The sequence below is a fragment of the Triturus cristatus genome, chromosome 4_1 (assembly GCF_964204655.1).
Source record: "Triturus cristatus chromosome 4_1, aTriCri1.1, whole genome shotgun sequence".
Lineage (NCBI taxonomy): Eukaryota > Metazoa > Chordata > Amphibia > Caudata > Salamandridae > Triturus > Triturus cristatus.
In genome coordinates, this window is record NC_140585.1 from 748,056,257 (window position 1) to 748,072,091 (window position 15,835).

Below are 15,835 nucleotides of genomic sequence, written 5' to 3' on the forward strand. Positions count from 1 at the left end.
TGAAAACAGTAGATAAGTTCACATGTTTTTCAATTATTTCTTGACTCTTAGTGGAGTCTTCGGGCTCGCAATGCAAGACTGGAACTGCAGGTTAGAGACACGCAGATCTAGAATGGCGAGGACAGAAACGCATAGCACTAGAAATGTGTAATGTTAGGCTCACTGCAGTAGAAATATAGAGTGGAGAGTTGATGGCCCAGATAACAGAACAGAAGAGTTGCATAACATGATGATTGACTCTTATTACTGACTCAGGAAACATCCGGATGGAAAAGATAGGCTGGAGGGCATGTGCCATGTCAGCATGGCGAAAGAGCAATGGTGATTGGGCCGAGTTGGCGATGCAGCACGTGCAAGGTAAATTGTTTTATTTAATTACTTACCTTACTTCTGTCCGTCATATGTCGGATTCCACTACCCCCCATACCCTGCGCCTCTCCCCCCCGCCCAGCCTCCCCGCAGCACTCCCTCGGCGAGCTGCCATTGAATGAAAGCAATAGCGGATCCTCGAAAGCTATACATTTCGGAAAAGTAGATACAATTCTAAATTCAGCAAGGGGTCATTTGTGTAGATCCTTCAAGGTTTTTTTTATAGAAACTAACAGCTGAATATAAATTGAAAATTAGTTAAAAAAACAGCCATTGGGCCAACGTTTTCACCTGTAACTTATTCCAAGTATGACAGATATTTGAAAGCAATATACCGTTAAATCAGCTGGACCCTCCCGGTTGTGAGGATATATAGGATTTGTACCCGAGGAACCCAGAGCCAATAACTGAGCAGTGTCTTGTAATGGTTTTTTATCGTGTACCGGGTATATAGCAATTCATTTGGGAAAATACAAACATTGAAAAATCAGTATGAAAGATACCTATGTATTTCCCAAATAGGAACAAAATATAGAGTTTAGAAACAGTAGCTATTTGCACACCTCCGAAATTGTGGGTACACATACTAGCATGTGAATTACAGGACATTTTTTCTAAGGGGGTGGAGGCGGGTGGCGGAGCAGAGCAGAGTTTCCACGGAGTTGGTCCCCATCTCAGTGAGCCTCCGCGTTGTGCCACTCCGCCAGCTCAGCCCATGCTTAGTTGGAACGTGTGGAGATGTCACGGAATGCTTGGGTGCCTGCTGATGCATGGAGTGTCAGTTGATGAATGCAGGCTGAGCAGCAGGGAGGCTACTCCTGTTGGGGCCATTTACCATCTTATCTACCTTCTCATCTACCTTCAACTGTACTTGGAACTGGATTAATAAGCTACATTCTTGGAATCTACTACCTGGCTACGTTTGAACCTCATTTACCTATGACAATAGGCCTACAGCCTATAACAGGAAACGGCCCAAAAAACAACGAGGACACTCCATATTTTTACAATGAAAACAGACCCTTTTCTGTTACCCAGAATCCCTTGCAAACCTCAAACTTTGTAAAAAAAAAAAAAAAAAACATTTTCCTCACTTTTCTGTTATGGAAAGTTCTGGAATCTGCGTGGGCCACACAATTCCACCCACCCCACATTCTCCAAAGTCTTCCGATAAAAATAGTACCTCACTTGTATGGGTAGACTTAGTGCCCACAACAGGAAACAGCGCAAAACGCAACGTGAACACACAACATTTTTACTGTGAAAACTGACCCTTTCTTGGCAAAGTGCCTAGCTGTAGATTTTGAACCCTAGCTTTGCCAACACCTAGGGAAACCACAGAAAACCTATACATGTTTTAAAACTAGACACCTAGAGAAATCCAGGATGGGGTGACTTGTGTGGCTCTCACCAGGTTCTGTTACCCAGAATCCCTTGCAAACCTCAAACTTTAAAAAAAAAAAACACATTTCCCCATATTTCTCCGTCGGAAAGTTCTGGAATCTGCATTGGTCCATAAACTTCCACCCACCCTGCATTCTCTAAAGTCTTCCGATGAAAATGGTACCTCACTCGTGTGGGTGGGTCAAGTATCTGCGACAGGCAAGGGTCCAAAACCTATTGTGGAGACATCAAAATGACCCATCACAAAACAACCTGGTTTTGCAAGTGGGGGGCACCTCAGTTTTTGGCCCCGGGCTCAACGGCCATCTAGGAAAATGTACCAAACCCACACATTTCTGAAAACTAGACACCCTGGGGAGTCCAGAGAGGTATGGCTTGCGTGGATCCCCTAACGTTTCCCTATCCAGACTCCCCTGCCAACATCAAATCAGCTGAAAAAAACCACATTTTCCTCACTTTTCTGTGTGGGAAAGTTGTTGAATCACCAGGCCGACACAAATTTCCTACCATCTAGCGTTCCCCCTGATCTCCCGATAAATTTGTTATCTTACTTGTGTGGGTAGGCATAGTGTGGTTGCAACAGGAACTGGCCCAAATCGTACTGTGGGGACTTCAAAATTACCTATCCTAAAACTACCTGGTTTTGCAGGGGGGGGTGGAACTGGTTTTTTAGCCCCGGGCTCGCTGCCATCTAGGGAAACCTACCAAACTCACATTTCTGTAAACTAGATACCCTGGGGAGTCCAGTGAGATATGGCTTGCGTGTATCCCCCAACGTTTTCCTACCCAGAATCCCCTGCAAACCTCAAATTTAACTGAAAAAAAATCACTTTTCCACACATTTTTCGGTGGGATCACTGTGCCAGCACAATGTCCTACCACCCAGAGTTCCCCTTGGTCTCCCGAGTAAAATGGTACCTCACTTGTGTGGATGGGCCAAAGGCCTGTGACTGGGAAGGGCCAAAAGCATAGGAATGAAGGGTAAAGCACCGCAAATTCTAAGCGCTACACTAAAAAAAAAATGCGTTTTTACCTGATTCTGCATTGGACAGCCACACAAGTGAGGTATCATTTTGCCCCACCCCCATCTGCCTCCTGGGGGGACAGAAAGTCTGTGGCATTTTTTTTTGGGGGGGGGGGGCATTGGTAGCCCCCACCTTGAACTTTGGGGGAAAAAAATCCCTGGTGCCTAATGGCCTTTCTCCCCCCACCCCAGGAGGCATATCAGGGGCTATTGCCCCATCTGCCTCCCAGGGAGTGGGGGGGGGGGCAGAAAGACTAGCATTTATTTTTGGGTGGGGGCATTGGCATGCCCTTTCTGGGCAGACCCCACCCCTATGCAAAAAAATCACTGGTGCCTAGTGGGCTTTCTCCCCCCACCCCAGGAGGCACAGGGGCTTTTGCCCCCATCTACCTCATGGGATGGGGGGGGCAGAAAGTGTTCTGCCTTCTTTGGGGGGTAGGGTGGGGGCATCGGGATGCCCATCTGGGCAGCCCCCACCCCTGGCCTATAACAAAATAATTCTTGGCATCCAGGGTGCTTTTTGCCTCCCCCCCGGGGGCGGACTGGGGGCTAATGCCCCTATCTGCCTCACAGGGGGGCAGAAAGACGGTCTGCAGTGAAATTATATGCGGGGAGCAAAGGTCTTTGCCCAAGGGGCCGCTCCCCCTCCCTGGTGGCTAGAGGGTGGATCCCTGCTAGGGATGGGTACCACTGGAAAGGGGAGATTCTCCTCTTCCAAGTGTTTCAGTGCTCGGGGCTGACCGCCAGTTTAGCAGTCCGGTATATTGAGCGCCATAGGGCGGTAGAGGGGAGTAGCAGCACCGTCCATATTACGAGTTGCCTTGTTCACGAGCTGACTGCTGCAGTCTGACCACTTGCTTCAAGGTGGTGATGACGAAGGATTTGAGGTGCGTACTCACCCCTTTCTTGTTCTTCCAGGCAGAGTCCAACATGGATCCTTTTCTTCAGGTCTCCCCTTCCCTGCAGGGTCTTCACCCCGAGGATTACGACCCTGTGTAAGACGATCTGCAGGTGAGTCCTTTTCTTACCGTATACCCATTGCCAGGACTGCCCACTTATGGGCCAAACCCCAGCAATGGGTAGATGGGATTTTTTCCCCATGTATCCTGCATATGTGTGCATCCGACACACATGCAGTCGAAATGCACACAGAGGCATCGATATATTTGGTAAAAGTACTCACCGCTGAAGAAAGATCTCCGCATCCACACCGCCGGCACCGTGCTCTACTCGTAACACAGTGGTCTTTGGACTGACAGTGCCGTGGGCTAAAGGTGGTGAAGACACGATTCTCTGGCCGTCGAACTGCCAAACTCATTATAGGGCCCTAAAGATCTTTACACCCAAAGGTTTTCTTCTTGGTGTTTGGGACCACCAGTCTTTTCATGGCAGTCCCGAACAGAAACAAAGTACATCAGAATGTCAGCCCTAAATTTGGAAGACCATGTGAAGTAATTAGACTGATGTTGGCAAGTCCCCTGACCATGGGTTGTCCCAGGTGGTGCAAGTGGGGCACCAGCATAAACATGATGATTTGCTCTGCTAAAAACAGAATGACCCCAATAGTTTTTTTGGCAAAGTACCCTGTCCACCAAAATTTAAATTAACCCTTCAGTTCTATGTTTGAAATCACCTTCTCTGTATGTTTGGAAGCATTGTTGGAATCTTCCCTTGTTTAAAAGAAACCAACTTTTTATATACTTAAGTTATTGAAAGAGATCTAATTTCAAAAAGCATTTAATAAAATTAGATTTAAATAGAAAGCAATAATTTAAATTCAATAGATCTTTATTCGATTCACAGAATCATAAAAGCATCATACATACCAACAATAAATACATAAGATCTATATACAAATATGGAACTAATCCTTCATTAAAATAGACATTACAACATTTAAAACCTAGTAATAACCAAAAGTGCAACATAGTAGTCACCCTGATGCTCGTAGCCTATCATGCCTATGCTTATTGCTTACTTGGAGTCAAGGTAATCATTTATAAACAGGATTGATTTTTCATAAAGTGCAAAGTGCTTCATCTAAAAATACTATAATGTTTGTCTAAAAACGTGTGAACATGACTTTCCTTAAAGTATAAGGAATCAAACGTATACATTAAATACAGTATGAAATACATATTTAGGAATTTCCCGTAAATCACAATAAAAAATATATCTAAAATTTAAGTCCCTTTTTGATCCTAATAAAATTAGCTGCCAATAAGAATCTGCTGGTACCGAATACAATAAGTTTGGAAGAGTCGGTTTTTAGGATGCGCAGCATTTCAAGATGTTTTCCAACACCTAACTTCCTGCCCAAAGTTTTTATCCACTTTTTTCTAGATACTCTGTAGGCGGGGCAGAAAAATAAAACGTGTGCAACATCCTCTTTAATTCCTATGTTACACCGGTCATCGATTTCCCCACCCGCTTTCTGGACAGACCCCCATTTAGATGTAAAAGACTTAATCTGGAGCGTCCCGTACCCGAATTTAAGGTACAGTACTTTGGCCAGTTGAGGCTCAATCTCATCCAGAAATTGTTCAAAGCTGGGGGTTATTTTGAAGGTCAGAAATTGAGAAGTAAGAGGACCGACGTCACAATTTAGAACAACATTATGCCCGATAAAATACCAGTAGATAGTTTTTATTTCCTGTTTTGAGTCAGGAGTGAGTAGATTCGGATTTTCCCAGAATCTGCTCAGACCCAAGTCCAGCAGCCATTTACGGATATGGGAAACCCACGGGAAACTAAAATTAGTATCTAGGGCCAAAAGTTTAGTGATTGTTTATAAATTTGAAGTGCCTCTGTTGTCCAGATTCTTATCCAGTAGGACAGGGACATCCATACAGCCCTGTGGCCCAAACGTTTTATGCCTAAATCCATCATGAGGGGGGTCAATGGTGTGTTTTGTGGGAGAGCAACAAATCTCCTCAAAATCTTATTTTCCCCCTTGATTAAAGTCACGAGGGAACCCCCTCCCCATAGCTCTGAGCCATACAGCGCGGCGGATTGGGCCCTTGCCTTATATACTTCCAGGGCAGGGGTAATGGCCTTTGACGTGGTTGCATGCAGTTTTTTTAAAATTGGAGCTGAATTTTGCATTAAAATTGTTCTTGATTTTGTGATCTGCGGGTTCCATGAAAGTTTGGAGTCAATATTCACACCAAGGTAAATAAAATTAGGGACACACTCTAGACTCGTTCCGTTCAACTTAATGTTGCGATTAAAGCATTTGTGGGGTCTAATTGACATATATTTAGTTTTTGCAGGATTGATTTCTAAACCCTTTGAATTACAGTAGTCATTGAGTGAATTCAAGAGATTTTGCAAGCCCTTTGGTGTTTGTGATAATAGTATTGTATCATCAGCAAAGGTGAGAGCACAAACAAGATTCCCCCCCCCCAGCTTCGGGGAATCGTGACTAGATCTTTGCAGGAACTCAACCATGTCATTAACATATAGGAGAAAGAGGGTGGGCGCCAGGACGCATCCCTGGCGCACACCTCTATTGACTGGTATTTCTTCGGTGAGTTCTCCCGCCTGGCCCCAACGTACTCTTGCGAAGTTCTTCTCGTGAAGCCTAATCAATTGAATTAGGATATTCTTGGGTACTCCCTGTTGCAATAAATTTGACCACAATAGATCTCTGGGGATAGAATCATAGGCGGCCTTTAGATCTATAAAGGCCACATATAAGTGGCCAGCTCTTAGCCTGGTGTATTTCCAGGCTATTGTTATCAGTCGAAACACCTGGTCTATGGTGCTTGTACGTTCCCTGAAGCCTGCTTGGTAGGGGGAGAGTATATTATTTACAGACATCCAATCTTTTAACTTTTCCAGAATTTGTTTAGCGTAAACTTTTTGTAGTATGTCTAGCAAGCGGATAGGTCTATAGTTAGCGGGATCGTCCCTGCCACCCTTTTTATATATTGGGACGATCTCCGCACCCTTCCAGGATTCAGGGATTGGCTGCCCTCCTGCTATTGCGTTACTCAATAGGTTAATGTATGGTGCCCACACATCTGGTGTGTGTTTAAAAAGATCACCTGGTATTCTATCGGGGCCAGGTGCTTTTGAGGGCTTAATACTATCCAGAGCCAATCTAGTGTCTTCAATACTGAAGGACAATGGAACAATCGTGGTTGAAGACATAAGGTTTCCGATGTCGCTAGTGTGGCCACTTGTCGCAGGAACTAGGGAAGCATACAGGTTGGCGAAGTGTCTATGCCAGGTACCTGGATCCAAGTTATGGTCGAGAGCTTGGGTACCTGGTTTCTTACTGTTTGCGATAATCCGCCAAAATGAGGATTGGTCGCCCGCTTTTGCTGCCATTAGCAGTTCACCCCAACTTGCGTCTTCCCAGCTCCTGCGAGCTGCATTCGGGGATCTGCTATATAATGTCCTTGCTTCTCTGATAGCCAAAGGGTCCTTTGCATAGAGTGCTTTTATTAGGAGTTGTTTTTTTTCCGCCACAATCTTTACTAAACCAAGGGTTTGATTTCACAGCCTTAACAGTATGTTTTGTCTTAATAAACCCAGGCTTTGTTAAATATGGTTCAATTCTTTTTACCAATTTCAAGTGAGTCTGTGTAATCAGTGAAGTCCCTAAAGGTTCGTCTAGGTACGACGACACTAAATCGCTAAAACTATTATATATATATATATATATGAGTAAGTGATTCAATATTCCCCATTATAGAAGGCCATTTCACTGCCCTTCTATTATTACTCACAATGGGCTGGTTCACTTCATTTCCAGATCCCAAGTGGATCGTTATGTGTTTCTGGAACGATTCTTCTACAAGGTCTAGGCAAAGTGGAAAATGGTCACTTTCTCTTCTTGTGTCAATTTTAAAATCTTTTACGTAGGCCCAGTAAGCCGAGCTTACCATAATACAATCAATCCTGGATGTCGCGGACCCCCTCGAGAAAGTATTAGATCCCAGGGGGTCCGAAAAAGTTGTACCATTGCATGATCTCAAACCATTTGTTATGGTAAAATTCAATAGCTGTAGTGCAGATGGAGAGCTTCTAGAAGGTTTAACGATTCCTAGAGGGGGTATGCCTAGGGCAGTATCTTCGTCCTCAAAAATTTCTTTCAGGCCTGGCAGCGGTTCGTAACAACAATTAAAGTCTCCGCCAATTAAAATAGGCCCAGTGGGGAGTAAGGGGTCTATAATATCTTCCAATAGTTGTAGTGTAATTGATTCTTTGGAGTTTTCTCTAGGCCTAACATATACATTAAATAAAAATAGCCTTGAGTCATTTTTAAATTTAAAGCTTAGACCCAGGACATCCTCTGTTTCTGATGGTATTATTCCTATTATAGCATTGATGCTATTTGTAGCCCAAATAAGAAGTCCTCCTGCTGGTCTGCCTCTGGGTGATTGCCGCGCCCCTACACTAAAAGTTCTAAAGCCCGCCTTATGCAACGGTTCCCTGGCCCCAGTTTCTTGAAATAGACAGAGATCAAAAGTGTCTATATATTCGTGCCAGTCAGGTTCCTGGAGCTTTCTTGTGAGGCCGGCTATAATCCAGCTTATCATCTTCACAGAATTTGAGGTAGTATAGCTGGGATTATTGCAACCTACTACTGATTGTGTTGGGTTGGTATAGCACAAGGATGTTTCAGCGGTATTATCCAGTCTACCCACTTCCTCTAAGGAAGTGCGTAGACCTCCCTCAGAAAGGGATGTCTCATAATTAATATCATTCTCGATTACAGGGGGAGGTGCGGATACAGATTGTAGTGCCGAGGCTATAGAAAGTGTTACTTTTTTCGATGGGCTACAAGTCCGCTCTTGAGTCAGTCAGTCTGGGTCTTCAAGGTTCGAAACTCCCCCAGAGATGAGAGGGTCGATGTCCCTGCCAACTAGGCAAGTTCTTTTCTGCCTAATGCCAATACTGGAATTGAAAAAGGAATGGGATCTTAAGTTCATAGTTATTAAATTATCAGCGGTGTTTTTGGAGTAAAACGTTAACTTAATGTCATCCAAGTCACCCTTGTCTTGTTGAATCCTTTCCGCAATTTTTAGGTCTGATCTTATTATGGATAGACACTGCCTTTCCTTTCTAATCCAGTGGACTGCTTTGTTAAGTAGGGAGTCCTTATCTTCCCTACTGCCCGCCTTCAATCTAGGGACGTTTGTAAGGAATACACAACATGATTCCGGGTCCTCCCTGGTTGCAAGACGGTTATCCTGGTCTAAGTGTCGAGTGTACTCTTGTTCAGTGCCCCTTGCCCCCCTCCAGGGGTCCTGAGTAGGACGTATGGGTCTATCTGTATGAGGGATTCTCAAATTTGCATGGGTGTGTCTGGCCTGATGTTGAAACATGGGCTTTTTGGGATGTTCATAATTATTATCCTGTACTCTACCGCACTTGGTCGAGGGAGGTATGTGTGTACTTTGATTTTTACACTGCATTATATTCTGGTACTCAGGGTGGTTATTGGATACTCGAAGCGGTAGATTGGTCATTTGACTTCCCCTAATCGTGCCTACTGATTTTATTTCAGGTGGAACTGGTTCTCCCGGAGTAGGAATTAAACCCCCCTTGTAATTCGGTAGTTGAGACGTTAAGGCCTCAAGCATTCTTTTGATTGACCTGACCTCCTCTTGGAGTACGTCAAGTTTACTATTTAAGGTTGCCACTAGGCTATAAGTGTCCAGTGATACCGGATTTGTTTGTGACTGTGCCTGAGGATGGTCCCCTATCTCATCTAGATGTTTAGAAATTGTTCCATCATCAGGCTCTAAATTGTCACCCAAAGGTGCAAATCTGTTAGCGCACTCGACATTAATCACCTCTCTACATGTGGGACTATCTAGGTACCTAGTTACATTCTCAGCATTATCGATGTTGTCAATATTGACGGGGCCAGGGGAGGGCCTACTGATTGGTCCCCTGCTTTGCTTTGGGGATGGGGGAATTGGAGGTTGAGATTGTGTTTGTGTTGGGGAGTGGGATCTATGTACTGTGACAATGGGGACAGGGGACTTTGCTCGTATCGCCTTCTCTCTTTTTCCAAAGTAAGATGAAATTTTATTTCCCTTATTATTAACCGCCTTGTCACTCGACAACATTATCTCCACTTCTTCTATTAAATTATCAATCTCAGCCAATGTGCAATTATTTACAGCTGTTTTTGTTTGTTTTTGCATTTTAGCTAATTTCCTTTTCCCAATCATGGGTTCAGTGGCTTTCCGCTTTCCCATTGGAGCCCCGCAAATAAAACAGCACTGTATACGCCTCCGCCGAAAATGGCTCCTTTACCGGTGTCCGAAAAACAAATAAAGCAGAGAATATTGAGAGGCCCGACTGTCAGTATATCGAAGATGGCAGCCCAAAGCAGTGACCCGAACACAATTTAAGGTGCAAGCAGTATATCCAAGCTATATAGTACACGGACGCCCAAGGAAAACAAATACTGGCTTGAGATTACAAATCAGGGCACTCAAAGCACTAGGTCTTCAGGCAAGGGGCTACTACGGGTGCAAAAACATGATTAGGAAGTCTTACTTGAAAGTTAAAGAGGATGGCCCAGTCCAGTCTTGTCCGGTCTTTGACGGGCAAGGACGGGCCCACCCTTGGCTCAGGCTTGGCCCGGGCGCGTCCCGCACTGCGGGAGGCGCGCAGCGTAGATGTAGGCAGGTGACGCCTGCCACTGACGTCACCTGCGAGCGCCGAACAGGGGGACCTGGGAGCTGTAGTTTCTTGCTGGTGTTGGTGCCGTTGCCCTCACGGCCGATTTGGTAAACTGTTAGCAGGTCAATGCTCCCTGCTTGGAGCCTTTCTGAGGATAGATGCAAGACTGCCGTTGCCCTCACGGCGCTAGCGAGGTCTCCGGTCTTGGGCCCCCTTCAATCGCGTACCGCGCTGCGGGAGGGACGCAGCGTAGATGTAGGCAGGTGACGCCTAAACCAAAGGAAATGATGGACGGAGTGTTGAACATTGCAAGCACTCACCCCCAGTCAACTGATCTGGGTTTAATCCATCACCGTTCTTTAGCCCACTCTGCCACCCCAGTTCAGACATGGCCATATGCAAATCAGTCGACCCTGTGCCTCATGGGAACAGTCCAGCCCGAACTGCCGACGCCTGCCACTGACGTCACCTGCGAGCGCCGAACAGGGGGACCTGGGAGCTGTAGTTTCTTGCTGGTGCTGGTGCCGTTGCACTCACGGCCGATTTGGTAAACTGTTAGCAGGTCAATGCTCCCTGCTTGGAGCCTTTCTGAGGATAGATGCAAGACTGCCGTTGCCCTCACGGCGCTAGCGAGGTCTCCGGTCTTGGGCCCCCTTCAATCGCAATAATTTACCGATGGCACCTTTCTCTAATTCATAAGCCAAGATAACACAGAATCATAGTTTGATACACCAGTCTTGAAGTTTTCAATCTGCACCAGTCAGTGAATTTGAAAAGTTACACACGATTTAGTCTTACAGACACACCATTTTGTCCCCTACCTTTTTCTCTCAACACCCTTCTAATTTCTAAAAGTCTGTATTTTCTTTAAAAAGGAAGGTAAAAGAAAGCAAAACGTGAATCCAATATTAATAAATAGCTAGTAGGTGTTTAAAACTGGAGTATAACACTGATGGTAGCACCAACAACATTGATTCACCACTAACCTTGGCATTGTCTTTCTTCTGGATTCCTTCATATGTGGCCCCGTCATCAGGTTGAAATATGCTTGGTGCTTTGCCATCTGCAATCAGCTGCACAGCCTCCACCTAAAAGAACAAACAAGACTGTTTATATAATCCGTTTACTGTTCACTTCTCCTCATGATGAGCGCTTCAAATAGATCTCAACCCTCAAATTAGGCAGTATTCCAAATTATTTATCAGATTAGGGAAGGACTTGGCAAGGCTAAGAAAGGTGAAGATAGGATGAGATTTTGATAAAAATCAAATCACTTTCTATCAACATTAGGAAACAAGCTTACTGAGTCGCTCACGTAATCATTCGGGTAATTTGCTGTAATGTAGTGCATTATATTATCCATGAAATATTTGAGATCCCGTTGATTACTGAAACAGCAATAGGATTTATATTCTGCACCTCAAAACACCTAACAGACCTTCAAAATTTTGACAAAATGGTTAAGATAAAGATACTAGCTTAACATGTGGAAGCTTGTCTCACTGCAGTCTTTACCACTCCAGAGATACTGTCACCATTGGACCTAAATCTCCGTTTTAAAGTTTAGACTTTAAAGTTTAGACTGGCAAAGCAATGGATATATGGATGCTTCAGGTCATGTGGTGCCCCACCACCAACAAAAAGCCCATGTGACTTACTCTATCTGAGCCCACCTTTCCCACCCCACTGCTCTTCTCCGGTCTTCAGAAATCTTAAAAACAGGTTTCCAGGTCCACCAGCTCCATTTTAAGTCTGATCTCCATAAAGCGGCTCTCTGACTGAACTCTGCCTGAACAAATGGCTCCTGCTCTCCACCTGACTCCTCAAGCCTGATTTCCTGACTCATTTTCACCTGTCTCTCTCCACATTAAAATCTTTAGCACTAACTAATATTTTCGCCCCCACTTACCTAACAACAGTCCTTGCTATTTTCCACTCGCCTTTTTCCTGGCTGCTCTTTCCTCCCTCCTCTATTTTGCTTTTGCTCACGCTCCTCGTCTATGAGGATTTCAAATCCCAATGACAATCAGCCCCTTATAGCCTGACAAGATACCAGAGCATCAAATAACAGCAAAATAAAGCACAACACGAAGTGGACTAGTGCTCTTTAAAAGCGTGCTCTTTCCACTCTTCTGTCCCCAACTCCAGAGCCCTAAAAATAAGTGCTGGGGCTCTCATTAGGAGGCAGCTTGCACCAGCCCATTTCTCCTATTAGAGAGACCTATAACAGAACTAACTACGAACCATGAAAACCCTACTAATGGGGACAGAATATGGCATAACGGCCAGAGCTGCCGACTTTGGAGCTGGGGAACCAGGTTGGAGTCTTGGCTTACGCTCAACATCCTGTAATTCTGGGCAAATCACTTAGTCTCCCCGTGCCAACAAAAATGAATGTGTCTTTAACCGGTGCGCATGAAAAGCACTCTAATACCTTTGGGTCGAACTTGTGATAATTGTCGGTGTTGACGATTAAGTGCCGGTGCAGAGCACCGGAAACCACCGGCTCAAATTAAGAACTGCGTATATGCCATTGAATCCATCCAAGAATTGGACCCATCCTCTTCTCCCGCCTCTCTGCTTTTCTCTCTTAAAATTCAATCCAGTTTCTTAGGTCTATGGTTAACTCAAATTAACTAAAGAGCTCCATCTACACCCTCACTTTTCTTCCCAACCACCAGGTTAGATGTTCTTAGAGCATTCTCTAAGATGATTCCTCTTTTACTGGTAAAAAGATTGCAGTAAGTATCACACACGAAACTGTTTTTTTAAAAATTTTGTTTATTGATTTTCAAACATGGTTAAGCAATATTGCGAACATGCAGAGCAGCTGATATTGAAAATCTATCAACATAAAAACAACATTTGGTTGATCAACACCGGGGGAAGAAGGCAGTACATATCAGATCTCAGTCTATGTTTTACACCTGGACAGCCAGACGCTCCCATGGAGAAACAGTACCAGTATAGCATTAACTTACGATTGATTAGCACCGGGGGGACACAAGCAATACATATCTCATCAGGGGCACTTTTATATATCAGAACCGGCAGAACATTCCTGTGTAATAACTAATCTGCTTCAGTGTGTAAGTCAGCTACAGCCTGTTGTTGCAAAAATTGGCACAGGGGCTCCCAAATGTCTCTTGGCTTAGACGACGTCGGGAGTTCTTCTGCATATAGTTCCATATTTTCTTAGTATATCAGATCTTTAAGCCAATGATCAATTCTTGGTGCCTGTACTCCTCCCCATTTAATAGCTACTCGACGTTTGGCCATTAATAACCCAATACGTATGAATTTCCCCATTACCCCTTTCACATGAGGAACGTAACACAATAGACATATCAGTGGTGTATATTGCAAGTCCGACCCAGACATGTCCCGTATTCGTTGTACCACTTGCCTCCAAAATTGCGCCACCCTCTCACATTCCCAGGCGAGATGAAAAAAGTCAGCCGCAGATTGTCCAAATCGCTGACAGTTACTGGAATCTCGTAAGCCATATTTGGGCAAAAGATAAGGTGTATGATATGTCTGATGCAAATATTTGAAGTTTATGATTTGTAGATTCCCATTCGGTGTAAGCTTACTGGTGAGATTGCAGACATGTTCCCACTCCGCGATCGTTATAGGGGGGGGGGGGGGGCAGTGTATCATTCCAGCTAGCTAGACTCTTATCTAATCCAGTAGTTCTCTCTGCTCTTATTGCCCTGTATAATCTTGTAATTAACTTACTCCTCGTGGGTGTAGTCAAAAGCAGCTGTAAAGACTGTAGAGTAGGAGGTTCTAGTGGATATGTATCGTAATGGAATTTAATCGCCAGTCTCAGTCGGTGCACAGTGAATTGAAAAAGTAGAGTGGGGTTAGTAATATACTGGAGATCGTCCGCGTCGAGAAAACTGCCGCTCGGGTAAAGATACTGCATTGTGGTTATGCCTGCCTCCTTGAGTAATCTCAGTGGGCCTGCCTCTTGTGTCACCGATATATCAGCGTGGTGCATCAAAGGCAGTGCTGGGGCATATAGAGGTAGTTTGTTAGCGAGCTGGCCTATAGACTGCCACTCTGCAATCGTTACATTGAGCGTGTTTATCTCAGTTTTAGGATTCCCTCTTCGCACGTGAGTAAAGAGACTACAGAGAGGGGTCGGGTAGGCATCGACCTCCTCAACTGCCACATGTGGGCTGTGGGGGTGTAACCAGAAATATGCATTTTGCGCTTGGGCACTTAAATAGTATATATATGGGTCTGGCGCACCAAATCCACCTTTCTCATAGTCAAGTGTAAGTGTAGTCCAGCCCACCCGAGCCTGCTTACCTCCCCAAATCAGTCAGAGCAAGGATGTTTGCAACGAGGTAAAAAGAAATTTGGTTAGTGTTCTTGGTATATTAGCAAATAGATATAGGAATCGTGGCAATACCACCATTTTTATGATTGCGATACGGTCCGCCAGAGACAGTGGTAGCACTATCCATGTGTCAATTTGCTTATCTAGCGTGACGCATGCCCTCCCATAGTTTTCTCGGATCACTACATCCGGGTCCCGATGAACCCAGATCCCCAGGTACTTTACCGGGTCTGATGTCCAGATTAGCGGGTAGTCCATAGTTGGAGGGAGGGGGGGTAATCGCCGTCAAGGGAATGATCACGACTTATTCCAGTTAATATTTAGACCTGATAATAGTCCAAACCTAATATACTCTCGTAGTACTTGTGCCAAATATCTATTAGGTTCTCTGATGAAGAGCATTATGTCGTCAGCATACAGGGAGATACCGACTGGTCTATGATTAAAGTTTAGTGCTGGTTCCCTGTGCCATTGGCATATCACACACGCCAGTGACTCAATTGCGATAGCGAACAATAACGGTGAAAGGGGGCATCCTTGACAGGTGCCGCGTTTGATAGCGATTGGCTCGGACGTCAACCCTCCCACCCGAATCCGCGCCGAGGGGTCTGCATAAAGCACTCTCACCCAGCCCAAGAACAGCAGCAGGAACCCCATTTGTTGGAGAATGCGAACATATAGCTCCACTCAATGGAGTTGAATGCCTTAGCTGCGTCAAACGTAACAGCCGCAGCATGAAGCTTTGGGTTGAGTACATGCAACATTGCGAATATGGTCCTCAGATTACGTGATGTGGAGCACTTCTGGTCCGGCAGGATCAGACAAGGCATCATGGGCTGGAGCCTAGTGGCTAGTATTTTTGCATCTATGTTGATCAGCGAGAGAGGCCGATATGATTCGCATGCATCAGGAGGCTTGTCCTTCTTAAGCAAGGTAATGATTAAGGCCTGTCGTAATGATGGAGGGAGAGCCCCGGTCTCATGTGCCCCCGCATATGTCTCTAGCAAATAGCGTATTCTTTATAGAATTCTATGGTGAGA

The 15,835-nt window shown here is 45.0% G+C and overlaps 1 protein-coding gene across 1 annotated transcript in view; it reads right to left on the reverse strand.

Moving 5' to 3' along the window:
* Positions 1 to 15,835, reverse strand: part of LOC146855471 (mitochondrial 10-formyltetrahydrofolate dehydrogenase) — a 293,724-nt gene that overhangs the window by 157,425 nt on the left and 120,464 nt on the right. Inside the window, exon 5 of the mRNA XM_085653264.1 lies at positions 11,434 to 11,535. Coding sequence (XP_085509390.1) covers positions 11,434 to 11,535 — 102 coding nt within the window. The remainder of the gene's footprint in view (positions 1 to 11,433; positions 11,536 to 15,835) is intronic.